General features: G+C 39.0%; 2 protein-coding genes and 1 long non-coding RNA gene across 3 annotated transcripts; 1 reads left to right on the top strand and 2 right to left on the bottom strand.

Moving 5' to 3' along the window:
- Positions 1 to 1,993: 1,993 nt before the first annotated feature.
- On the top strand, positions 1,994 to 2,990 carry LOC131358059 (C-C motif chemokine 5-like). Its single transcript, XM_058397551.1, has 3 exons — positions 1,994 to 2,124; positions 2,468 to 2,594; positions 2,718 to 2,990. The coding sequence occupies exons 1-3, from the start codon at positions 2,055 to 2,057 to the stop codon at positions 2,758 to 2,760; spliced, it is 240 nt and encodes a 79-aa protein (XP_058253534.1). The 5' UTR covers positions 1,994 to 2,054; the 3' UTR covers positions 2,761 to 2,990.
- A 10,957-nt stretch (positions 2,991 to 13,947) lies between these two features.
- LOC131358061 (uncharacterized) lies at positions 13,948 to 14,905 on the bottom strand. The gene is made up of 3 exons (XR_009205340.1): positions 14,797 to 14,905; positions 14,288 to 14,423; positions 13,948 to 14,160 (listed from the first exon to the last, which is right to left on the bottom strand). It is a non-coding gene; the product is annotated as an uncharacterized LOC131358061 (long non-coding RNA).
- Positions 14,906 to 21,453: 6,548 nt separating this feature from the next.
- Positions 21,454 to 23,112, bottom strand: LOC131358066 (regakine-1-like). The gene is made up of 3 exons (XM_058397562.1): positions 22,947 to 23,112; positions 21,749 to 21,863; positions 21,454 to 21,630 (listed from the first exon to the last, which is right to left on the bottom strand). Exons 1-3 carry the CDS (start codon positions 23,014 to 23,016, stop codon positions 21,558 to 21,560), a joined length of 258 nt encoding a protein of 85 aa, XP_058253545.1. The 5' UTR covers positions 23,017 to 23,112; the 3' UTR covers positions 21,454 to 21,557.
- Between the last annotated feature and the right edge of the window lie 3,993 nt (positions 23,113 to 27,105).

The following is a 27,105-nucleotide window of genomic DNA, read 5'->3' as shown; positions in this document are numbered from 1 at the left end:
AGTTGACGCTCTATAAATCCCATCTCCTATAAAGTCATGTTATGGATGAGAAATCACCAGCTATAATCTGTTGTTCTGTCACAAACTTTTGGCACCCCTGGAACTCTTCTGTCAATGCAAAAAGACCAATGTCAGAGCACCACTGAGCAGATATGATACATGTACAATGACTCAGGCATGATTAGTATGTATTTTTTATACTCTTTGCAGATTTCATTTCATTATTTTTAAAAACATCTTTGCAAAAGATTTGTGTGAGAGAAACAAAAGATTTTTACATGCTGGAGCATAATGTTTGCCACTTTGCTAACATAAAGATCCAGTAGTGTTTCTTAACAGCCTGGAATTAAATAAAGCTTTGTGTATATAGTAATGTTTATGTTCTGTGTCCCAGTGGGATGAATTCTCTAGAACCAACATCACACTGCCCAAGATAAAGCGTTTCATGCAGATGATGAAGAAGAAGATGATTATTATAATTATGATAATATGTTTACATTTTGGGATAAAATACCAACTTTACCAGAAATAATAATGTAGGGGAAAGATCAAAGAAACACATTTCTATTTCATTCATAAAATGATGTCAAGATGATAAAAAAATATTTAAAGTAATCATTTAAAAAGTCAGAGTAAAAAGAGACAATTTCTGTCATTAACCAGGCATTATCTTATCTTGTCTTATTTTAGCTTGTTATCAGTTTAGTTGGTATGGGTTCATCTCCTATTATGACTCAGATGAAGATCAGACATGTTATGACTAATACAGTAGTTATATGTATGTTTTATAAAAGAGATAAATGCAAGCCAGTGTGGGTAAAGACATCTGCAAAATGCCGTAAATGTAAATGAGGTGGTTAAGGAGGGGAGGGTAGAGCATGGGGTATTAAAGCCACAAAGCAGCCAGAAACTTGTAACGCTGGTGAATGTACATATATTGAGATTGTTTGAGGTTCCAAAAAGGGAATTTGTGACAGTATCCCGAACCACCCCTACTCCTGTTAAAGAGAAGGTTCCTAAATAATTCAAAATGTAAATTATTCATTACATTTTTTAAATTATACATTTTACATTTTTACTCTGTGTGTGTGTTTTATAGGACGGCGACTGACCCCATATAGCCTCTGGACAAATCATTAACCACGGAAATTCACATTTATTTTAAAACCTAGACTCTTTAAGTTGTGTATAAGTGTTTGTGTTATCAGTTTTATTTGGAATGGGTTTGTCTCCTATTATGATGAAGATCAGACATGTTATGAATGATTCAATTTTTGAGGTAAAGTTTTTAATCCTCAACTAGTCTTTTTTTTTTTTTTAAAGAGATAAATGCAAATCATTCTGGATAAGGGCATCTGCAAAATGCCATAAATGTAAGTTAGGTGAGGTGGGGGTGGAAGGGTTAGAGCATAATAAAAATAAAATAAAATTAAAGCGGAAAATTAAAGCAAAAATTGGGCGGACAAACACTGATAAATGTACATATATGGAGATATATTTATAAACCCTTTAACACTGGAGAGTGTCTACTGTATACCATATACTTTATGTTGGCACACACAATCCTGTTGTTCTGTATGTGAATTGTAGATTTGTTTTTAGAATTCAGTCTGTTTATTTCTTTTATTCTTAGAAGGGAAACTCCTTCATGATCACAAGTGTATTTTAATAGACATGGTGGTGAAAAGACAGTACACATTTGTATGAGATCAGGCTGCCAAACTACCCCTGCTCCTGTTCTTAATGGGGAGGTTCATAAAGAATTCAAAATTATGTAAATTATTAATTACATTTAATGTGTGTTTCACTGTAAGTTGGTGAAAATTCAGGTTTGTACAGTGGTATCAGAAGTAGTTACTTTTCCACTCAGATGTAGGCTGTACTCATGTATTAAATTGTTTTTTACTGTTTAAAGCTCTTTAATAAAGGAAATGGTGAGGTGAGTAGCTGGGTGTAGATGTACAGGGGGAGGGGAAGCAGTGGAATTGGCTGATTTAGCAAATTTGCTGTTCAAGACAGAGAAGTTACCAGAGCTTCACACACCTGCTGAGAACATGAAGATGAGTCGTGTGTTTCTGGTTCTGGGCTTTGTCCTGATTATGGCGCTCTACTCAGATGCTATGCGTGAGTTTATTACACACTTTTTATGTAGCTGTACATTAGTTATGAATCATCGACAGTATGTGCAACCTCAATGTGATTTATATAGGAGATGGACATGATAAATGGTGTATATTCTATACAGCAACCGCACTTAAAATTGTCCTTTATGTGGTAGAAAAATATGTTCAACATGTGAAAAGTGTGTAAAACATAATGTGCTATTATTAGTAGTAGTAGTACTAGTTGTAGTACTACTAGTAGTAGAATATATCGGAATGTGTTTTGTTACCTGAAGATCTTAAGGATTAATCTTTTTTGTATGACATTTCATGAGCATTTATTTTATCGTCTGTGTCTTACTCAGCTCTCGCATTAGAACATATCTCAAAGCCTGAGAGCTGCTGTTTCGATTTCTTCTCTGGCAAAATTCCAAAAATCAAAATTCAGAAGGAAGTAAAGACAGGACCAAACTGTGCACAGCGAGGTGTAATGTGAGTTTCTGAAAATTACTGTTTTATTGTGTGACTTCAAAAAAAGGCAAATGAAATCTATTTCTAAATGAGAGGAGAGTAGATGAGATTGTATTGATTTGTGTGTGCTTGTGTGTGTTTCAGTGTTACTACTCCTAAACACGACAGACTGTGTGTTCGTCCCTGAAAAAGGACAAGCTAAACCGTGCTGCAATTGCTACAGTTGCGATTCAACATACACACACACACACACACGTACACACACACAAATGCTAGAATTGAGATGCAAATGCAACTCACTTACAAACACACACACACACACACACTTGCTTCATAATGTTTAAACTTAAGCCATTTATTCACCATTTATTATGATGCTTAATAATGTAACTGTTGCTTAATTCAAATAAAATTATAATTCACACCACTGGGTAAACTGCATCATTTATTACCAAGAACACTACTGTAATATGAGAAAATGTCTAAAATTAAAACTTGTGAATGTAGGAGAAAATCACCTTGTGTGGCTTCTGCTGGATTGGAAAAAAAACCTGCACCCACACTGGCCCTTTGACGATTAGATTGGACACCCCTGGCTTAGAAAAGTCATCATTTCACCGTTTAGATTTACAAACTGATAACAGTCAGTTAAATAAGACAGGAGAGGGCTGTCCCCTTAACCCTTTTCTAGCCTGTCAAGTAGAATAGAACGGTCAATGCCGTCAAAAGCTGCACTAAAATCAAGTAACACCAGCAGGAAGAAACAATCCTCATCTACTACTTTAGCCAGTGCTGTCTCTGTGCTATAATGAGGCCTAAATACTGATACATTTCATGAAAGTTATTCCTATGTAGGTATGAGCATAACTGCTGTGCTTTAACCTTTTCTAGGATTTAAAAGACAAAGGGAAGGTTTGATATTGGCCTACAGTTGTTTTTTAGTTTTGGGTTTGAGTACTGCTAGTTTAAAAGATAGTTAGGAACATACACTATATTGCCAAAAGTATTCGCTCACCCATCCAAATAATCAGAATCAGGTGTTCCAATCACTTCCATGGCCACAGGTGTATAAAATCAAGCACCTAGGCATGCAGACTGTTTTTACAAACATTTGTGAAAGAATGGTGTCGCTCTCAGGAGCTCAGTGAATTCCAGCGTGGAACTGTGATAGGATGCCACCTGTGCAACAAATCCAGTCGTGAAATTTCCTCGCTCCTAAATATTCCACAGTCAACTGTCAGCTGTATTATAAGAATGTGGAAGTGTTTGGGAACGACAGCAACTCAGCCACGAAGTGGTAGGCCACGTAAACTGACGGAGCGGGGTCAGTGAGTGCACTAAGTGCAATGCAAAGCGTCGGATGCAGTGGTGTAAAGCACGCCGCCACTGGACTCTAGAGCAGTGGAGACGCGTTCTCTGGAGTGACGAATCGCGCTTCTCCATCTGGCAATCTGATGGACGAGTCTGGGTTTGGCGGTTGCCAGGAGAACGGTACTTGTCTGACTGTATTGTGCCTTGCATTGGGTTTGGTGGAGGGGGGATTATGGTGTGGGGTTGTTTTTCAGGAGCTGGGCTTGGCCCCTTAGTTCCAGTGAAAGGAACTCTGAATGCTTCAGCATACCAAGACATTTTGGACAATTCCATGCTCCCAACTTTGTGGGAACAGTTTGGAGCTGGCCCCTTCCTCTTCCAACATGACTGTGCACCAGTGCACAAAGCAAGGTCATGACATGGATGACAGAGTCTGGTGTGGATGAACTTGACTGGAGTCCTGACCTCAACCTGATAGAACACCTTTGGGATAAATTAGAGTGGAGACTGAGAGCCAGGCCTTCTTGTCCAACATCAGTGTGTGACCTCACAAATGCACTTCTGGAAGAATGGTCAAAAATTCCCATAAACACACTCCTAAACCTTGTGGACAGCCTTCCCAGAAGAGTTGAAGCTGTTATAGCTGCAAAGGGTGGACCGACGTCATATTGAACCCTATGGATTAGGAATGGGATGTCACTTAAGTTCATATGCGAGTCAAGGCATACATATATATATATGTATATTAGGTCTGCACAATTAATCGATTTTCTAATCATGATTACGATAACATAATTTAATTATATCACGATTATGTAATTTTTCCAAGTTGCAATTACAAAAAAATCTACTTACGTTATTCTGTGTGCTTAAGGGGTATTTATTGTATGTTACGTTGTGAGGGGTGAATAAAGACTTTTAATTGGCCTAATAGTCTGTACGCGTGTCCTTATCAATGCCCTGATTATCCACAAAAAGGAGGCCCACTGTCTTTGATTATGAAAACCCCTGACATATAGGACCCTTGTGAATATTATTCCATACCTAAGATGTACAAAAGACTTAAATTAAATAACCCTAAAGATAGATATAAATAAAATATAAACTGTTAAGGCGCTAAGACATTACAGTCTGAACATCATGACTTTCTATTCTATCAACTAAGGCAGTATTTAAGTTAAAATACATACATGGCCTAGGTGCACAATGGGCCAGAATAGACTCAGTCATTTGGCATATAAGAGCTAGTTCCAGGAGGAGGTAGGTCTTCATCCATTGTTCAAAGACGGTTGTTTCAACATCTAAAGGAAATTCCTTCCACAACCTCTGTGCCAGAACAGAAAAGAGTCTTGAAGTACAGTGCTAATAGATCAGAGGAAGCGTGGTGCAGTACAAAGAGTAATGATAGTATATTCTGCTCGTTGCATGCCATCTCAGCCTGCAGCGAGAGGTTCAGGCCCTCCCAGAATGGGAAGTCTTGCAATCCTACCATCTGCCCACTGGTTCCACTCCCTTCCACTATGCTTCAGACCATCTTGCAAGACCACAGTCATCAATGTATCCATAGCATCAGGTCATGTACAAACTACCTTCAAGAGATATAAGTGGTAGTCGCATCATGAAGAAATCTGCTCTGGAGCCCTCAGACATCAGTAACTACAGACTGGTATCACTTCTCTCCTTTCTTTATAAAAGACTTGAACACATTGTTTCATAATCAACTGTCTATCTATCTCTTGCAGAACAATCTCCAAAATCCCAAGATTTCAAAGCAGCACAGTCCACAGAGATTGCCCTTCTGACTGTCACCGAGAAAATGACACACACCACCACACTCAAGAAGGAAAAAAACGCTCCTCGCACCCTCTCTCTACCTCCGAAACAGCCAGTGGCAGTTCAGCACCATGGTCAGAATCGCTAAATTAGAGTGTTGGACGGAGCGGATGAAAGTGCGCCAAACCACAGTGGACCAATCAGGAGCGCTGCTGAACTCTTCACTCTCCGGCAGTGGAGTACAGTGGAAAGCCAGGCTTCTCCAGTCACACACAGTAAGGTCTGCCCCTGCAGGTCTAATGAGGACTGTATGCTCTGTTTGCAGATACTTCAGAATAAGCCCTGCCTCACTCCTGGACCAACCTCACCAGATCGCTGCTGACTCCAGCCCCAGCAAAGACCATGACAGTCGCTCTCCAGACACTCCTTCAGGGAAGATCCACTTTAGTTTGTTTCTTTTTTTTCTTTCTTTCTTAAATTCTTCTTCCCCGCCTTTCTGCTAAAATCAGTAAAGATTTCCGTTGACTTGCTCCCTGGCTCTGTGTCTTGTTCTGTGTCCCTTGTGGAGTGCACTACACTGGTGGAGAACATGGGCAGAGGATGCAGAACAGACCCCCAGGGTCAGCCTGGAGCACATCCTGAAACACCTTCTGGAGATGAGCATCCACCAGCAGGCAGTTACCCAGGAGTTAATCCAGAGCCTGACGACGACTACCAAAGTGCTGTTGGAGCACTGTAGAGGTCTCCAGGCCGCAGCAGTCCCTCTCCCAGAGCCGGGCCATGTTGCCAAGGTCCTTCTCACAAAGATGATGGCAGAGGACGATTTGAAGGAGAAGAGCATCCCAGTCCTCTACATGTCAACGAAACTAACCCCCACAGATAAAAATTATGCTGCGGTCGAACAAGAAGCCCTGGCAATAAAGTGGGCAATTGAGGAGCTGCACCATTACCTGGCAGGAAGACCCACCTTGATCACTGGCCATGCACCCCTGCAGATGATGGCCAAGATCACGGACACAAATGCATGGGTACCTCGATTGTTCCTCTTGTTACAGGACTTCTTGTTTCAGGTCCAACACGGAGCCAGGAGCCAGCACGGAAACGCAGATGGCCTCTCCCTTGCCTATGCTTTCTGGTCCTAGAGACCGTTGAGCAGGGGCTCAGAGCTAACAGCGCACGTACTGCCGCATGCAAGAAGGAAAAAAATGCTACCCATCCCCTCTCTCTGCCTCCGAAACACAGGATGCCACAAAATTACTGCCCCAGTCCTGGTGGCCTGTTTCATCCATCCCTCCCTGTCACTTACAGCTGCTGGATTTTTTTTTTTTGGTGAAAAAAGATGGGGGTATCAGGACAGATTACCAGGGACTCAATGCCATTATGGTCTAATACCCATACCCCCTTTTACTGGTGCCGCAGGCAATAGAACAACTGAAGGAGATTCATTTCTCACCAATTATTTAATATAAAATATTAATTAATTTACGGAGCACTTACAATTTAATCCAGTGGACTGAGTGGACACACTACAGGGTGGTCCGGAGTCCTCTCAAATTATCTATTACTGCTATACACTTACAAAAACTTCACTAAATCTATAATATATATTTTATCCGCAGGTAAAAACCTCCTTCACATATTTCTCAGGATTGATTTGGGAGGTGTTTGAGTACCCGGCGGGGGGGCACGATGTGTCGGTACAGCTGCAGGAACTATGCCAAGGCTCTGAGTCAGCAGCAGATTATGCAATGAAATTTCGCAATGAAAGCAGCAGATTATGCAATGAAATTGATTTATGCAATGAAACTTCACACTGAAGGTGATCCTGGGGGGGCTCTGTAACATCACCATTACCACCAGGCACCACCAGTGATGGAACACTTCCAGGTTCCATAACATTTAAGCAATGTACAAACAACTTTGGGACGCAAAGTATCACTTCACATTGAAACTTACTGAGCTGTTTTTCTACTGTGCCTTGTCTTTGGATTTACTGTGCTTTGACCCATGCCTGTTATTCCTGTTTTCAAGTTTTTTTTCTCATTTTGGTATTGTCGCTAGGTGGTTTATCTCTCCAGTTTTGACCTCAGTTTGCTAATCTACGTTTCATGGTTTCTGCCTGTCACTTTGGATTTATCATTAAAGACTCTGTACATGGATCCTAACAAGTCAGCCAGAGAGTTCGTTACAAAAGCAAAATAAATGAAAATTAAAATTAACTCAGGATTACAGATTAAAATAGTCTTAGATTTGATTTAGCTTAAATAAGTAAATTTAAGGATTAAAATTAACTTTTGATTTAATGATTAAAGTAAATTAGGATTATATTTAGATTAAAATGAGTACATTCTTCATTAAAAAAAATTCAACACGCTCCAGTGGTGTTCCAAGCCTTTGTAAACAAAATTTTCAGAAACTTCCTGAACTCTTATGTCACTGTCTATATTGATGGCATATAGATCTACTTACACTTAAACTGCTCATGGTGAAGGTGGAGAAATGCGAATTTTAGAGGGACACCATCACCTTCCTGAAATTGATGGTAGTAAAGTTCAAAGATTTACAAATTTCTACTGAAGGTTCATCTGCAATTAAATTAAGGAAGGGCTCAAGTCAGTAGCAGTCTGGCGGGGTTGGCCCAGAATCATGGCAGAGCTTTGCTGGGCCACAAGGTCACCCATTAGTCCTGCAGGAGGCAGACCTTATCCTGTGTGGCTGACAGAGCCTGGTGCTATTCTGTGTTCTGCTGCTGGAGGGTGAATAGTTTAGCGGGGCTCCTCCCACTCCACCTTGCACTCTAATTCAGTGCTGCTGGCCATGGTGCTAATCTCTAAGGATTGATTAGCAGGATCCATGTGCGATGCAAAAGCAGTTTTAATGCTTGTGACAGCGCCGCACTCCTCGCCTCCCTCCTTTCCTGCAAAAACATGCACAGCAGTGCTTCAGCACCCTGGACAGAAGCACCAGCGCAGAGCGGAACCAGATCAGCGCCACGCTAAATTTGAGCGCAGGGCAGAGTGGGAAAAAGTGCTCCAAAATGCTCTGGGCCAATCAGAAGCGCCCTTAAACCATTCACCCTCCAGCAGAGCAACACAGCGGAGAGGTTGGCTCTGCTGGCCACACAAGGTGAGGGAAGCCTACTGGACTAACAGGTACCCTATGTTTTGTTTCCAGGCAGTTCAGACTGCGAGAAGCCCCATGTAGAATCGCTGACGCCCAGTCTCTCTCCTGGATCTGCACCAGCCGTCTCCTGAAGCCCCAGGCCTGGCCAGGATCCTGCTGCTGCCCACTGCTTCTTCAACTCTATTTCAGGGAAGGAATTGCCTTAACTGACTCTCCTGTTTTGTGCTCCTTTTTTCCTTCTCTTCAAGTCCAGCAATCCAGCAATGGGATTAGTTTCCAAACCAGATGAAATATCTAATTTGTCTAGACTAACTGAGTGTGTCAAAGATATTAGAGATTGGATGACCAATAATTTCCTATTATTAAATTCTGACAAGACAGAGATATTACATATTGGTCCAAAAACTAGTACACAGAAGCTCTCACAATTCAGCTTGCATCTAGAAGGATGCACTGTTCCCACTAGCTCAACAGTGAAAGACCTGGGCGTAATATTAGACAGCAACTTATCCTTTGAAAATCATATTTCCAATATCACAAAAACAGCCTTCTTCCATCTTAGAAATATTGCCAAGCTTAGGAACATTTTATCTGTATCTGATGCAGAAAAACTAGTTCATGCATTCATGACCTCCAGACTGGACTATTGTAATGCATTACTAGGTGGTTGTCCTGCATCTTCAATAAACAAGCTACAGTTAGTCCAGAATGCAGCCGCCAGAGTTCTTACCAGATCAAGAAAATTTGATCATATAACCCCAATATTATCATCCCTGCACTGGCTACCTGTGAAGTTTAGAATTGACTATAAATTAGCTCTACTCACATACAAGGCTCTAATTGGTTTAGCTCCCATCTATCTCTGCAGTCTTCTAACACGTTACAATCCACCACGCTCTTTAAGATCACAAAATTCCGGACTTCTAGTAGTTCCCAGAATATCAAAGTCCACAAAAGGGGGTAGAGCATTTTTGTATTTAGCTCCAAAACTTTGGAATAGTCTTCCTGACAGTGTTCGGGGCTCAGACACAGTCTCCCAGTTTAAATGTAGACCAAAGACTTATCTCTTCAGCCTGGCATACATCTAACACTTCCCATAACCTTGTGCTCCAGTACATCTGATTAAATGCACGTTCATCTAGTACTGCTAATATTATGAACAGCAGCTACGCTAATGCTGTTCCATTGTTTCCCTTCTTCTACCTATCCCGAGGCAAACAGAGACTGTGCCAGCTCTAGTGGCATCCGGAGATGGACCAGCTCCAGCTGGGTTCTGCTTGTGAGGATTGGGATATTCAAGCAGCGCCATGGACAACAACCTCCTTGTTGATTTACATAACACTATACACATGCTGTATCTGCATCACACAGTTGTCACCCAAATGAGGATGGGTTCCCTTTTGAGTCTGGTTCCTCTCAAGGTTTCTTCCTCATACCATCTAAGGGAGTTTTTCCTTGCCACAGTCACCTCAGGCTTGCTCACTTGGGATAACATCTAGGACCGTCTGTCTGTTTGTCTGTTTATATGTTTGTTGTTTTCTTATGTCGTTTCTCATGTAAAGCTGCTTTGTGACAATGCTCTTTGTTAAAAGCGCTATACAAATAAAACTGAATTGAATTGAATTCTCTTTAAGCCCAGCGATCCTAAGTTTCTTCCTTCCTTGCCTTCTTTTTGTTGGTGATTAAAAGCTGGTATTGACGGTAAATCCAGAAATTGATAATTCCAAACAACACAGAAAGGTTCATCCACAATAGAAAAACACAAGCAGTAATACAAGGCTCGGGATGCAAAGTCAAAGTCAAAGAAGCTTTATTGTCACTTCAACCATATATAGGAGATGCAGTACACAGTGAAGTGAAACAATGTTCCTCCTAGACCAGAGGTGCTACACATAACACAGACAAAGTACAGTGATGCAGACAAACATAGAACTAAACATAGAGATATAAAATTAAACTATAATTGAAAAATTAAAATTAAACTAAAAAAATTAAACTATACTTAAACTATACTTAAGGTGCAATCTTTAAGACATACAACAGAAGTGCACAGGAAGACAAGACAAGACAAGACAAACAACATATAGGCTGACTTTGTGCAAAGACCAAGACAATGTTAGACAATAAAAGAACAGTGTATACAGTGATTGCAGTTATTGCAGTTATTAAAGTGACACATGTAACAAGACTAATATAAATATAAATGTAAAGTGAAATGTAAAGTGACGTGCATGCAAACAGGACATTTAGTGTGTGTGTGCGTGTCTGACTATGTCCAGCACAGTCCAGTTCTTTTTTTGTGCGTGTGTGTTATGTATGTGTGTGTGTCCATATCCAGCACAGTTCAGTTCTCCTTTGAGATCAGATCTTGGTTGTATGTGTGTGTGTGTGTGTATGTGTGTGTGTGCGCGTGTGTCCAGCTCAGCTGAGTTCTCTGTTGAGATACCTGATTGCCTGAGGGAAGAAACTGTTCAACAGTCCGGTTGTGCGGGTCCGAATGCTTCAGTACGTCTTTCCGGATGGCAGAAGGGTGAAGAGTGTGTGTAAGGGGTGTGTGGGATCATCCACAATGCTGTTAGCTTTGCGGATGCAGCGTGTGGAGTAAATGTCTGTAACAGAGGGAAGAGAGACTCCGATGATCTTCTCAGCTGTCCTCACTATACGTTGAAGAGTCTTGCGGTCCGAGATGGTGCAATTCCCAAACCAGGCAGTGATGCAGCTGCTCAGGATGATCTTGATGGTCCCTCCGTAGAAGGTGGTCAGGATGGGAGGTGGAAGATGAGCCTTCCTCAGGAAGTAGAGACGTTGCTGGACTTTCCTGGTGATGGAGCTGGTGTTGAGTGACCAGGTGAGGTTCTCCACCAGGTGAACACCAAGGAATTTGGTGCTCTTGACGATCTCCATGATGCACCCATTGATGTTCAGTGGAGAATGGTCACTCTTTGCTCTCCTGAAGTCAATAACCATCTCTTTAGTCTTGTCAACGTTCAGAGACAGGTTATTGACTTTACACCAGGCTGCTAGTTGTTGCACCTCCTTTCTATACACTGACTCATTGTTCTTACTGATGAGACCCACCACGGTCGTGTCACCCCCAGGTCTCCCAGTTACCCCCAGGTCTCCCAGTCAGGAAATCCAGGATCCAGTTGCAGAGGGAGGTGTTGATGCCTAGCAGACTCAGCTTCTCGATCAGTAAACTGACGATACTTTACACTGTACAGTGACGTGAGCGTATTCAAATGTCTATAACCTGAAAGTGTGAAACCAGAAGTGAAACTCCACAACCCAGAAGTCTCAGAATTCGAGCAAGGGTTCTCTCTAGCAGGCAGGAAGGGTGTTTGCAGGCATGATTGTAACATTATTATTATGAATGATGACACATTCTCCCCTGCCTATTAGCTGTGGCTGATGTATATAACTATATCCAGGTGGACAAGATTCATTTAATTCTACATATTTGTGTGGTTTAATCAAATTTCCTTTTAAACGTTGAAAAGTAACCTCCTGATTAGTTATAATTTAATAATTTATTAACAATAAGTGCTTTGGATGCACTTGGGGAACAGGCACAGTCTCTATATTGTAAACCCTGGGTGATGACCAATTGCAGCTAGCAGACAGTTGGATTAGCCTGTTTGTCTGCTCCCTGGCCGTGGCGCAGGATTGTCACAGATTAACTAGACCTGTTCTAAAACTATGTGCTATGCTGTAAAAATGAGAGCAGCACCTTCTTGAGTGAGATGGACACAGTCCCATCCTAACAGGCCAGACTTGTCCTCAAAACTGCTCCAATTATCTGTAAAGCCCACATTGTTTTCAGTGCACCACCTGGACATCCAGAGGTTCTGGAAGTATAACCTGCTGTAAGCTACATTGCCCTGCTGCATTGGGATGTAGCAAGAGCATACTACAGCATCATCATCTACAGGACATCACCTTCACTAATTTACAAACGTCTTCAATATTACTTTTAGTAATCTGTGACTGGCAAAGGCACATATCAATAGCTTGTACATGAAGAACTACCTGTGAAAACCTATGCTTCCTTAAGTTAGATTGTGTCCCTATGATTACATGCTATTTCTGGCAACCTTGCTCCTGGAATACATCTAACCAGTGCTTCTGGAGCCCCTAAAAGTCTAGCTAATATCATATGCCTTAATACAGAGTCTCCTATAACCATATCTCTATCAGGCTTCTAAGCAGGTGCTTCACATAGGTGAGCAAACTTGTTAGACGAGAGGAGCGGTGCTACCTTGGGTGAGCCTTAGCATTAGCTGCAGAGTCGTCACCCAATTCTCAGCGGGTGTGTGAAATTCTATTATCTTCTTTCTTTAACAGCAAATTTGCCTGAGTTAGATTTTACTGGATCATTTTATAGAAATGTTTATTTAAATACAGATTTAAAAGTCTCATAAGTAAAAAAAAGATTTTCTGTTTAAATAAAAATTTAAAACCAAGAATGACAAACTAAATACTAAAACCCCCAAGTACTGAGCTTTAATGAAGCCTCTACTGTCTCCCAGTATTTGGTTGTCTAATTATGACCTGTAACTCAAGTGGTTAAGGCTCTGGGTTGCTGATCAGAAGGTCAGAGTTCAAGCCCTGGCACTGCCCAGCTGCTGCTTTGGTCCCTTAAACATCTCAGCTACATAGGTGCTGCATCATGGCTGAGCCTGCACTCTGATACCAACCTCCAATGCTGGCACTTGTGAAGAAATAATTTCACTGTGCTCTGATATGTATGTGACAAATACAGGCTCCTTCTTAATAAATAATTTATTTTTAAACATAGTTTTTTTGAGGGAAAAATGTTGTTCTTTTATAATGTTCTATGAAACGTTGGCTTTACATTTTTTTCTAATGCAGTAAAATTCAGTCATTTTTTTAAGTGTGGCTGTCAGCCACATACTATATATAGATGCTATAGATGCTAATCATTAGCTACTGTCACTGTGATGGAAGATAAAGTATGCCCCTCCCATTCAGACAGCACTGCCAATCGCAATATCTTGTCCTCTTAAAAGTTTTTTAATGAAAGAATGATTTTCTTCTACATTCACAAGTTTTATTTTCAGACATTTTTCACATCACAGTAAAGTTTCTGGTAATAAATCATGCAGTTCACTCACTGGTGCAAATGACAACTTTATTTGAATCTGCACAGCATTAAGCAACAATACCACCATTAAGCATCATATTAAATGGTGAATACATGGCTAAAGCCATTAAAGCCATTAAACTAAATGGCTAAAGCATTTATGTGTGTGTGTGTGTGTGTGTGTTGCATCTCAGTTGCAGCATTAATGTTTAGCTTGTCCTTTGTCAGTAACTGGTAACTTCACAAACACACACCTTGAAGTGTTTAGGAGTAGTAAGACTGAAACACACACAAACACACACACATCAAAACAATCTCATCTACCCTCCTCTCATTTAGAAATAGATTTCATTTGACTTTTTTAATTAATCACAAAATTAAACAGATCAAATTTTCAGATACTCACATGAAGCCTTGGAGTTGACAGTGTGATCCTGTCTTTTTAATCCTTCCTTCATATCTAGCCTCCCACATGTCTTCGGAAGAAATAATGGCGAAGTTGAAACAGCAGGGCTCAGATGAGAAAACCTCTAACACTAGAGCTGATTAAGACACAGATGATAAAATAAATGCTCATAAATTGTCATACAAAAATGATTTATCCTTTAGCACATTCTCATATATTCTACGGATACTACACTTAATAATAATAATAATAATAATAATAATAATAATAATAATAATAATAATAATAATAATAGTAACACATTAAGTTTTACACATTTTTCACATGTTGAACCTGTCACAGGACAATCGTAAGTATCTTCTATATAAATCACATTGAGGTTGCACATACTGTAGATGATTCACAACTAATGTACATCTAAATAAAAAGTTTGTTATAAACTCACACTAAACGTCTGAGTAGAGCGCCATGATCAGGACAAAGCCCAGGACCAAAAACACACGACTCACCTTCATGTTCACAGTAGGTGTTTGAAGCTCTGATAACTTCTCTCTGCCTCAAACAGCAAATTTGCTTTGAGTTGAGTTCCACTGGTTCAAGTCTAATTCTTCTCCTCCTCCTGTGCATCTTTACGCAGCTACTCACCTCACCACTTCCTTTATTTGAGATAATGCCTGAGCATTAATTAGTAAACACCTTAATACATTAATACAGCCTACATTTGAGTGCAAAATTTACTACTTCTCACTGTACAGAAATACATATTTCTGAAAAAACAATTTTCACCGATTTGATTTAAAACCACCACCTTTAGCTAGTTTTGTTTTAATAGTAACACTGAAACACACACACATCTGTCTCATGAAGATTCATGTGGGCAGCACGTTCACCCTGTGGTAACCCAATCCACATCTCATGTGTGATCTGTGCTGACTGGCTTGTGTACCAAAAGCATTTATTCATCTCCACCACACGTTCTGAATAACATTAAATGTAATAGGTAATAAATAAAAATAATTTTGAATTTTTTAGGAACCTTTTCATGAAGAACAGGAGAAGGGGTGGTTTTGGATTTTGTCACAAGTTCAAGCTTTTGGAGTAAATGGAGTGATTGTGATATGTCCCGCACTGTGTTTTTGTGATGATATTTCGACTAGGCTAAGTAAAATGCATGCTGATCGCAAACAGTTGTGCTCTGCTTCACCACTATGCACATTAAAATACATTTGTAATCACCAAGAAATTTTTCTTCTAAGAATAAAAGCAATAAACATAATGAATTTTAAATACAAATCTACAATCCAACAGGACAGCAGGATTGTGTGTGCCAACATAAAGTATATGGAATGCAGTAGACACTCTCCAGTGTTAAAGGGCTTATAAATATATCTCCATATATGTACATTTACCAGCGTTACATGTGTCTGCCTACTTCCTCTTGTTTTGTCACATTAATACCCCATGATCTACCCTCCCCTCCTTACCCACCTGATTTACATTTACAGCATTTTGCAGATGTCTTCACCCACAATTACTTTCATCTCTTTTATTCAATTGAGCAGTTGAGGATTAATATCTTATACCTGAAATGCTGCTTTATCCCTAACATGTTCATCATCTGATTCATAATAGGAGACAAACCCATTCCAAATAAACTGATAACAAACACATATACACTGTTAACAAGTCTAAGTTTTAAAATAAATGAGGTAACATTACCTCAATTTACCAGATTACATGAATTTCTGAGGTTTGTCCAGAGGCTAAATGAAGTCAGGCACCATCCAATAAAACACACATGTCAGGATACTGACAGAATCGTCTCTTTTTAATAAAGGTGGATATAAATGTATGTAGTAATGTATGTAGAGTGAGTGTATTGCTCCATCACCTTAATGAACACTGGGTGAAGCAACAAGGCAAAGAAACATTATGCTTTATGATATCCAGATGTTTGAAAGTTGTTCCTGTTAATAGAGGTGCTGAAATCATTGTCTCTGTTGTATTAACCTGTTGTGGGAAAACCAGTGCAAATGCAGGTGGACATGGGAGCGGTGGTATCCCTGGTGTTGGAGGCACCGTACAAAGAAACACTACCACATATCATATCTCCATCCAACATATTACTGAGGACCAATGGCCTGAGGAGCTTTGGATAACACTGATTTTGTCCACATCATTGTCCACATCGATTTTGTTGGACAATTGGAAGGCTGCATGTTTTTAGTTCTTCTTGACGCTTACAGCAAATGACGAAGTTGAGGTAATGAAAACATTTAATCTGAGAAAACTATAAAAGCTCTTCTTTGGTTGTTTTGGTCTGCCCCAGCAATTTGTCAGCAGAGTTTATGGCTTTCATGAAGGCTAACAGAATACAACACGATCAGCACCGTACCATCCATTCACTAATGGTTTTGGTGAGCCATTTGTACAGACAATGAAGCAAGCTCTAAAGTCAACATGAGGTAAAGGATCTCTTAACCAACATTTTAGCCATAGTGTCCTACACAGTCAAGCTCGCAGATGAACATCTGTTGGAAAAGACATGCAGATCAGTCCATGCTGCAGATTGCTGTGACAACCTAGGGAAACACAAAAAACCAGACAGCAGAATCCAGGTGACAGCAGGTATAAATAGTGAGGTAATCATTGAAACATAAGGAACAGGTTTGCAGAGGCGAGGAAAGGAGAAAGGATCGGGTGGGGCAAGCACACGTGCAAACACAACATAAACAAAAGCACATGGGAACATAAAGGAACCCTGCCAGACTGCCATCTGGTGTTCTGGCAGGGAACTGTCCAGAAGTCCATGACACTTTAGTCTAGTGACTCACCCTTAACATTGGGACAGAATAATGCCCAGAGTTATGTCTGGAAACAGAGATAGTCCACCCTCTCTCTGTAGTTAGGTTATGTGTACATTTGGTGAGAAAATGTTAATGTTGAAGTAATATGTGTTTTTGCTGTTGAATAATGTTTTTAATTTTGTTTTCTTATACAGTGATACCTCGGTGTTCGACCTTAATTCGTTCCAAAAGTCTGGTCGAATACTGATTTGGTCGAATAATTTTCCCCCATAGGAAATAATGTAAAACAAATTAATCAGTTTCAACTCAATGGTTGATCTCACAACTTCCCTCATTGGCAACATTGCCAGGGTAAAGCCGCATGGAAAGCGTATGCGCCATGAGCGTCGCTAGGCCATTTTCAGGGGGGCTTTAGCCCCCCCCTAACATTTCTACTCAGCCCCCCTAAAAATTCTGCGATTCTCCATAAACTCTACACAAATCTGTGATCGCCTCAGTCCCTTTTAAATTTCATATGAAAACAACGGCAGACTTCGGCTCTTCCCCGTCTTTCAGCGCGTTCTTCAATCCGCAGACCGTGGCGTCGCAGAGCGAGGATCAGAGGACAAGTTTGTGTGTGTGAGTGTGTGTGTATTTTTGTGTGTGTGTGTGTGTGTGTGTGCGCGCATCTGTGCAATACAGTGGAATGCTGCACTAAGTTTACCATCCTACCCTGTTAGTCAAACGTTTATTTTATTTTATTTTATTTGTTTATTTTTTTTATTTTTTTTACTATTATACCCTCATTGCGGTCTGAGCCCCCTTAAATGAAAATCCTAGAATCGCCCCTGGTGTGCGGTCACAGTGTTCTTTTCGGGTCGGGTCGAAATGTTGATATTCGTTGCAATCCTGTATGAAAGAAGAACCGGCGTTCCTGACGGTGGAGTCGTACACCGAAAATATTTTCGTACACCGAGGTCAAATTCACTCGAAAATTCAAATCAAATACCGAAAATTCGAACACAGGGGTGGTCAAGGACAGAGGTACCACTATATAAGTCACAAACAGGAGCAGAGTAACATGTAGTGTATTCATCAAATGAGAATCAATTTCTCTGTGTTCTTTTAAATTCCCTATGTTATTCTGTATGTTATGGAAAACCCCATTATTGTGTTTAAACAAAAGGGCAACATAATGTCATGTCTCCCCTATACTTCTTGGATGAAAATAGTACTTGAAGTATATAACAGTCTCAGACTTCACTTAAGAGCGCTTTGTATTGGTAGTTTTGCTAGATTTAGTTTATTATCATTACTTTATCTTGAATATAGATCAATCACATGTCTGAGTAATCAGTGTAGAAATCCAGGCAATTCTGACGGTCATGATAATATGCAAAAGTACGCCCTTCTTGGTTATTCATTATAATGCATAAGTGTAAGCTTACCTGGTAGCTTAGCCAGTGATGTACTGTACTAGGCAACATTGTGTGGACATATTTTTTGTAAATGAATGCTACAGAGATATATTAAGGAATTGTTTCCTTCTGACTTTATTCCAAGGTCTATTTGCAGAGTTTGGTGTTGAAGAAGTCAGGACTCCAATCAGAATAGAAAATGTAAAAATGTCCTTTTGCTGTGTCATTAAATAAAAGACTAGCAGATGTGTAAACATTTATGTCAAGTGACTTTCACTATCAAAATATGTGTGTGCATGTGTGTTTCAGTCAGGCATACAATTAACACATCCCATAACCTTGTGCTCCAGTACATCTGATTAAATGCACATTATCATCTGGTGCTGCTAATATTAAGAACAGCAGCTACGCTAATGCTGTTCCATTGTTTCCCTTCTTCTACCCATCCCGAGGCAAACAGAGACTGTGCCGGCTCCAGTGGCATCCGGAGATGGACCAGCTCCAGCTGGGTTCTGCTTTGTGAGGATTGGGATATTCAAGCAACGCTGTGGACAACAACCTCCTTATTGATTTACATAACACTATACACATGCTGTATCTGCATCACACAATTGTCACCCAAATGAGGATGGGTTCCCTTTTGAGTCTGGTTCCTCTCAAGGTTTCTTCCTCTTACCATCTAAGGGAGTTTTTCCTTGCCACAGTCGCCGCAGTCACCTCAGGCTTGCTCACTTGGGATAACATCTAGGACTGTTTGTCTGTTTATATGTTTGTTGTTTTCTTATGTTGTTTCTCATGTAAAGCTGCTTTGAGACAATGCTCTTTGTTAAAAGCGCTATACAAAAATAAATTGAATTGAATTGAATTGTTTGGGTCGCAAAGTTTTTCACAAACCACAGTTCATGCCAAAGCTAAAGACTGCTGCTTAGGCTATATTACACAATGATGAATGAGAGATATTTCATTCCAGGTTTATTATCAGAGATGTCTGTTATTAAATCTGTTTATTCAGAGATTTCAGTCAATAAATTATGCAGTTCACTCAGTGGTATGATTATGCACTGCATAAGCAACAGTTTACATCAATAAAACACAAATGAAACACAAATACACACATCAATACAATCCCATTTACTCTCCTCTCATTTAGAAATGTATTTAATTTCATTTGATTTACATAGTGATCCATGTGAAATAGTCAGATACACACAGGCAGTCTTGATGTGAACAGTGTGAGTCTGTCTGTCTGATTTTGCCATTTGGTAAAATTTTGGGAAAAAGTTGAAACAGCAGTCCATAGCATAAGCGGAACAAGAGAGAGATGAAACAGAAACATACAGTAAAATAAAATAAATATGCATTCATATAAAATTAATCTAAAAAGTATGAAACTCTATTACTATTCCTACTAACAATTAATAAAAAAGAAGAACATGACCTGATGATGACATTAATGATTATTTACATTCATTTAACAAATAAATGCAAAACATGCATTTTAATTATAATTATAATTACATTATTAACATAATAAATCTAGATGTTGTAAATCTAAAAATTCTAAATAATGTTAAGCTTTTCTAAACTGCTTTACAGTGTTCCATTTTTAATTAGCAGTTATATAAATTAAATTAATTTTAATCATACTTTTAATAGTAAATACTTTAAATAAAATCATAAATTATACTTTAATACAGAAAACTCAGATGAAACACACATGTTATGTTTTACACATTTTTTACATGTAGAACATGTTTCTATTTCCACATGTAGGGCAATTGATGTCATTGTTGCTTTGTAATATATGCAACAAGCTCCTTTACCCCATCCAACCGACACCTTCTACCCCATATTGATGCCTCTCTACCCCTTATCTACTCCCTTTACCCCATTCAACCAAGCCCTTATACCCCATAATGATGCCCTCTACCCCATACTGATGCCCTCTACCCCATATTGACACCTCTGTACCCCATATTGACACCTCTGTACTCCATATTAACACCCCTCTACCCCATATTGATGCCACTCTACCCCATATTAACACCCCTCTACCCCATATTGATGCCCCTCTACCCCATATCTACTCCCTTTACCTCATCCAACCAAGCCCTCATACCCCATATTGATGCCCTCTACCAATTATTGATGCCCCTCTACCCCATATTAATGCCCCTCTACCCCACATCTACTTCCTTTACCCCATCCAACCAAGCCCTTATACCCCACATTGATGCCATTCTACCCCATATTGATGCCCCTCTATCCCATATCTACTCCCTTTTCCCCCATCCAACCAAGCCCTTATACCCCATAATGATGCCCCTCTACCCCATATTGATGCCCCTATACCCCATATTGATAATAATGACATACAGTTACTCATTTTAAATCTACAAAAATAAATAAATGGATGATAAAACATAGCAAATATTATATATATTTATTTATTATAAATATCTATAGTAATGCATTTGTTTAGTTATATTATATATGCACATTATGTTATAAACAAACATAATGAACAAAATAGAGTGCCATGATCAGGATGAAACCTGGACCAGAAACACATGACTCATCTTGATGTTCTCCCTCTAAGATGTAATTTGATTAAATCTGGTTTTACTGACTCATTTTGTAGAATTGTTTACCTAAAGGCAGATTTGCCCCCGCCTCTACACAAATCTCTTCATCTTACCGCATCCTTCACTCTGCTGAAGAACTAGAACCAAGATTTACTTACCTGATCATCATTTAAGCCATAAAAAATAAATGCCAATGAATCTTCAGACAATAACCCATAATGCAGTATAATAATTTGTTTTACATACTGAACATATTTTACAGTAATGTTTCTGTTAATAAATCATGCAGTTCACTCAGAGGTGCGAATGATAACTTTATTTGAATCTGCACTGCATTAAGTAACAATAACATCATTAAGCATCATGATAAATGCTGAATATAAATGTTGAATAAATGGTTGAAGCTTAAACTTTATGAAGTGTGTGTGTGTGTGTGTGTGTGTGTGTGCGTGTGTGTGTGTGTTGCATCTCAGTTGCAGCATTAAGATGCTTGTCCTTGTCCATTGATGCTGATTTCATGAACACACAGACCAGGGAATTTACGAGTAGTAACACTGAAACAGACACAAACACACACACATCAATACAATCTCATCTACTCTCCTCTATTAAATAGATTTAATTTCATTTTTTTATATAATAAATCACATAATTAAATTGTCAGATACTCACATAAGGCCTTGGTGGGGACAGTGTGGTCCTGTCTTTTTAACATTCAGGATTTCTTTAGAAGGAATTTTGTGATTGAAGAAGTTGAAACAGCAGTCCTCAGGGTTTGGGGCCCGAGCTAAAAACAAACAAAGTCTAGATAAGGTTTAAAAATTCATTTAATTAAGTCTAGAGAGCATAACCTTGTTGATTGTGCTTCTATTTTGAATAGATAAAAACCCCATTCAACCGACCCCTTCTACCCCATAATGATGCCCCTCTGCCCCAACCAAATGTACCCCTCTTCCCGATATTGATGCTCCTCTATCCCACACAACAGACCTCTTCCACCCCATATTGCTGCTCCTCTACCCCATCCAACAACCCCTTCTGCACTGCTATTGATGCTTCTCTACCCCATACAACCAACCTCTTATACCCCATATTGCTGCTCCTCTACCCCACAAAAACAACCCCTTCTTCCCCATATTGATGCCACTCTACCCCATTCAGTGATAACTTTATTTGAATTTGCACTGCATTAAGCAACAATAACATCATTAAACATTGTAATAAATGGCGAAGTTGAAAGTTAATGAAGCAAGTGTGTGTGTGTGTGTGTGTGTGTGTGTGTGTGTGTACATATATACATATGCTGTATCTGCATCACACTGTACACTGTACATGACTGCAGAAAGGACATTGTTCATATCACACTCTCTAGTGTTTAAAATAATTTATAATTGCACTCTCCGCTGTCACCCAAATGAGGATGAGGTTCCCTTTTGAGTCTGGTTCCTCTCAAGGTTTCTTCCTCTTACCATCTGAGGGAGTTTTTCCTCGCCACATTCGCCTTAGGCTTGCTCACTAGGGATGATTTTGTCTAATGTCTAGGACTTTTTTTACTGCTTTGAGACAATGTTCATTGTTAAAAGCGCTATACGAATAAAATTAAATTGAATTGAATTGAATTGAACTGTGTGTGTGTGTGTGTGTCTACCCCTGAGTAGGCACGTACCACACATTACCCCTACAAATGACCTAAATGTGTGACAACATTCCCAGTAAATGTAATTATGTATATACATCAAAGCCAGCTCAATAAAGTGTGTGTGTGTGTATATGTGTGTGTGTGTGTGTATACAAACTATATTTAGTTATACAATATAATTAGTTATAACATCTTGTACAGCTACCCAAAAAAAGTGTGTAATAAACTCACGCTGAGCGTCTGAGTAGAGCGCCATGATCAGGACGAAGCCCAGGACCAGAAACACACGACTCATCTTCATGTTCTCAGCAGGTGTGTGAAGCTCTGATAACTTCTCTCGAGTTTTACTGACTCATTTTATAGAATTGTTTACCTAAAGGCAGATCTGGACACGCCTCTGTACATCTAAATAAATCTTTTCATCTTACCGCATCCTTCATTCTGCTGAGGATCTAGGAACAAGATTTATCTTTAGGATCATATCTCATGCTGCAACTCTTTCTCTTTCTCTTTCTCTTTCTCTCTCTCTCTCTCTCTCACCAAAAACACTTCTACAAGTAGCTAAAAAAATTATCAACAGCAAATAGTCTAAATCAAACCCCTGTTTGCCATTAACTCACTAAGCACTATTTTTCTTTCTTTTTTATCCTGGTTTTATTATCTTGTACTAATTTTCTGCACATCAAGCAGTACAGATTATAACTATTAATAATTACAAAAATAGGTCATCTGCTAGTTTCCACTCACCAGCCAGCTCTCCCCATCTCACAACAGCTATGTTTGGGATTTCTCACAGTGATTGACAGGACAGAGAGGGTATGCCCCTCCCACCCAGTCAGCATACTCAGTTTTGTTACCTTGGCCTTTGTTCCAGAAACAGTAATGTTTCTGTTAATAAATCATGCAGTTCACTCAGTGGTGCGAATGATAACTTTATTTGAATCTGCACTGCATTAAGCAACAATAACATCATTATGCATTGTAATAAATGCTGAATAATTGGCTAAAGCTTAAACTTTATGAAGCAGGAAAGTGTATGTGTGTGTGTGTGTGTGTGTGTGTGTTGCATCTCAGTTGCAGCATTAAGATGCTTGTCCTTGTCCATTGACACTGATTTCACAAACACACAGACTGGGGTATTTAGGAGTAGTAACACTGAAACACACACAAACACACAAATCAATACTATCTTATCTACTCTCCTCTCAATTAGAAATACATTTAATTTCACTTTTTATATTAAATCACATAATTAAATTTACAGATACTCACATAAAGCCTTGCTGTGGACAGTCCGATCCTGTCTTTTTAACCTTCTGGATGTGTCCGGGAGGAATACTGCCAGGGAAGAATCTGAAACAGCACTCCTCAGACTGTACAACTTTTACAGCTTCTACTCAGAGAAAGACAGATTAGGTGTTTGTCAAATAGAAATGTGCAATAAAAAAAAAGTCAGAAAAATGAATGAATCCAACAGTTAATGAAATGATTTTTATTTAATAATAATAATAATAATAATAATAATAATAATAATAATAATAATAATCAATGCCGTTGTAATAAATAACTTACTATAATCATACTACTGTAAATAATATTATAATAAATATTATTATTATTAGTAGTAGTAGTAGGAGTAGTAGTAGTAGTATTTATTTATTTATTTATTTATTTATTTATTTATTTATTTATTTATTTATTTATTTATTCAATACAATTTTTTTGCAAGTAAGTGTTTAATAAACCCACATAAAACATTTTAAATCTGGGTTTTACTGAAAAGTTAAAAAGCAAATTTGTTGAAAATTAGATCACTTTAGTGTTGACCCTTTCCAATGCATAACAGAGTATGGGGTGCCAATACTTTGTAAAATGCAACAGTTGAGCTTCAGTTACTTATTGTCTACATACAAGGCTCTTGAATAAGGTAGCACAATGTAGTCCTCATCTACCCCTGAGTAGGCAAATACCACGTATGACCACTGGAAATGACCTAAACGTGTGACAAAACTCCCAGTGAATGTAGTCATGTATATACATCAAAGCCATCTCAGTAAAGTGTGTGTGTGTGTGTGTGTGCGTCTGAGTAGAGCTCCATGATCAGGACGAAGCCCAGGACCAGAAACACACAACTCATCTTCATGTTCTCAGCAGGTGTGTGAAGCTCTGATAACTTCTCTCGAGTTTTACTGACTCATTTTATAGAATTGTTTACCTAAAGGCAGATCTGGACACGCCTCTGTACATCTAATTAAATCTTTTCATCTTACAGCATCTTTCACTCTGCTGAAGATCTACAGTTAAGATTTATCTTTAGGTTCATATCTCATGCAGCAACCCTTCCTCTCTCTCTCTCTCTCTCTCTCTCTCTCTTTTTACCAAGAACCTTTCTACAAGTAGCTAAAAAAATGATCAGCAGCAAATAGTCTGAATCAAACCCCTGTTTGCCATTAACTCACTAAGCACTGTGTTTTGTTTTGTTTTTTCCTTTTTATTTATTCTGGTTTTATTATCTTGTGCTAATTTTACTGCACATCAAACCATACAGATTATAACTATTAATAATTACCAGGGTATTTCCCCATTTTCTCTACAGATGGGTCATCTGCTAATTCCCACCCACCAGCCAGCTCTCCCCATCTCACTACAGCTACCAGCCCGAGAGGATGAAGGCTAAATGTGCTTTAGCAGTAAAACATATAAAAAGCATTGATGAGCTCACAGATGACTGGGATTATCACTGTGATTGACAGGACAGAGAGGGTATGCCCCTCCCACTCAGTCAGCATGCTCAGTTTTGTTCCCTTGGCCTTTGTTCCTGACCTGTTGATAGCTACAGTATCGTTGGGATTTGAGCTCACAATATACACATACCAGTGTGTTTAACAGTAGTAACGCTGAAACACACACAAACACACACACATCAGTACAATCTCATCTACTCTCGTCTCATTTAGAAATAGATTTAATTTCATTTTTTTTATATTAAATCATATAGTTAAATTGTCAGATACTCACACAAAGCCTTGCTGTGGACAGTGTGATCCTGTCTTTTTAACATTCAGGATGTTTTTGGCAGGAATTTGCCACTGAAGAAGTTGAAACAGTAGATCTCAGACGGTAGGGCAAAAGCTAAAAACAAACAAGGTGTAGATAAGGTTTGAAAATTCATTTAATTAAAAAGAAATATTGTGTATAAAACATTAAACAAAAATGATTCATTCAGGTTTTAAGTCTAGAGAAGATAACCTTCTTGACTGTGCTACTATTATGAAAAGCTGAAACAAAATTCAATTGACAACTTCTACCCCTTAATAATGCCCCTCTGCCCCATCCAACCTACCACTTCTACCCCCATATTAATGCACCTCTGCGAGTGTGTAATAAACTCACGTGAAAATTATAAATCTGGGGTTTACTAACTCAAATAAATCATGCAGTTCACTCTTTGGTGTGAATAATAACTTTATTTGAATCTGCATTGCATTAAGCAACAATAACATCATTAAGCATCGTAATAAATGCCGAATAAATGGCTAAAGTTTAAACTTTATGAAGCAAGTAAGCAGATTTTCCACTGCTGAAAATTATATCATCTTAGTGTTGACCCTTTCCAATGCAGATCTGAGTAAGGGGTGCCAATACTTTGCAAAGTGCAACGATTGAGCTTCAGTTACTTTTTGTATACTTAAAAGGTGCTTGGATAAGGTTGCACAAAGTGGTCTCTCATACCCCTGAGTAGGCAAATACCATGCATTACCACTACAAATAAAGTGTGTGTGTATGTGTATACGTATACAAACTATATTTAGTTATACAATATAATTAGTTATAACATCTTTTACGGCTACACAAAAAAAAGTGTGTAATAAACTCACGCTGAGCGTCTGAGTAAAGCGCCATGATCAGGACGAAGCCCAGGACCAGAAACACACGACTCATCTTCATGTTCTCAGCAGGTGTGTGAAGCTCTGATAACTTCTCTCGAGTTTTACTGACTCATTTTATAGAATTGTTTACCTAAAAGCAGATCTGGACACGCCTCTGTACATCTAATGAAATCTTTTCATCTTACCGCATCCTTCATTCTGCTGAGTATATAGAACCGAGATTTATCTTTAGGTTCATATCTCATGCAGCATCCCTCTCTCTCTCTCTCTCTCTCTCTTTCTCTCTCTCTATCTATCTATCTATCTATCTATCTATCTATCTATCTATCTATCTATCTATCTATCTCTCTCTCTCTCTCTCTCTCTCTCTCTCTCTCTCTTTTACCAAAACCCTTCTACAAGTAGCTAAAAAAATTATCAGCAGCTAATAGTCTGAATCAAACCCCTGTTTGCCATTAACTCACTCATCACTGTGTTTTTTCTTTTTTTAATTCTACTTT

The sequence above is a fragment of the Hemibagrus wyckioides genome, linkage group LG08, assembly GCF_019097595.1.
Source record: "Hemibagrus wyckioides isolate EC202008001 linkage group LG08, SWU_Hwy_1.0, whole genome shotgun sequence".
NCBI lineage: Eukaryota > Metazoa > Chordata > Actinopteri > Siluriformes > Bagridae > Hemibagrus > Hemibagrus wyckioides.
This window is presented reverse-complemented; position numbering and strand designations above follow the sequence as displayed.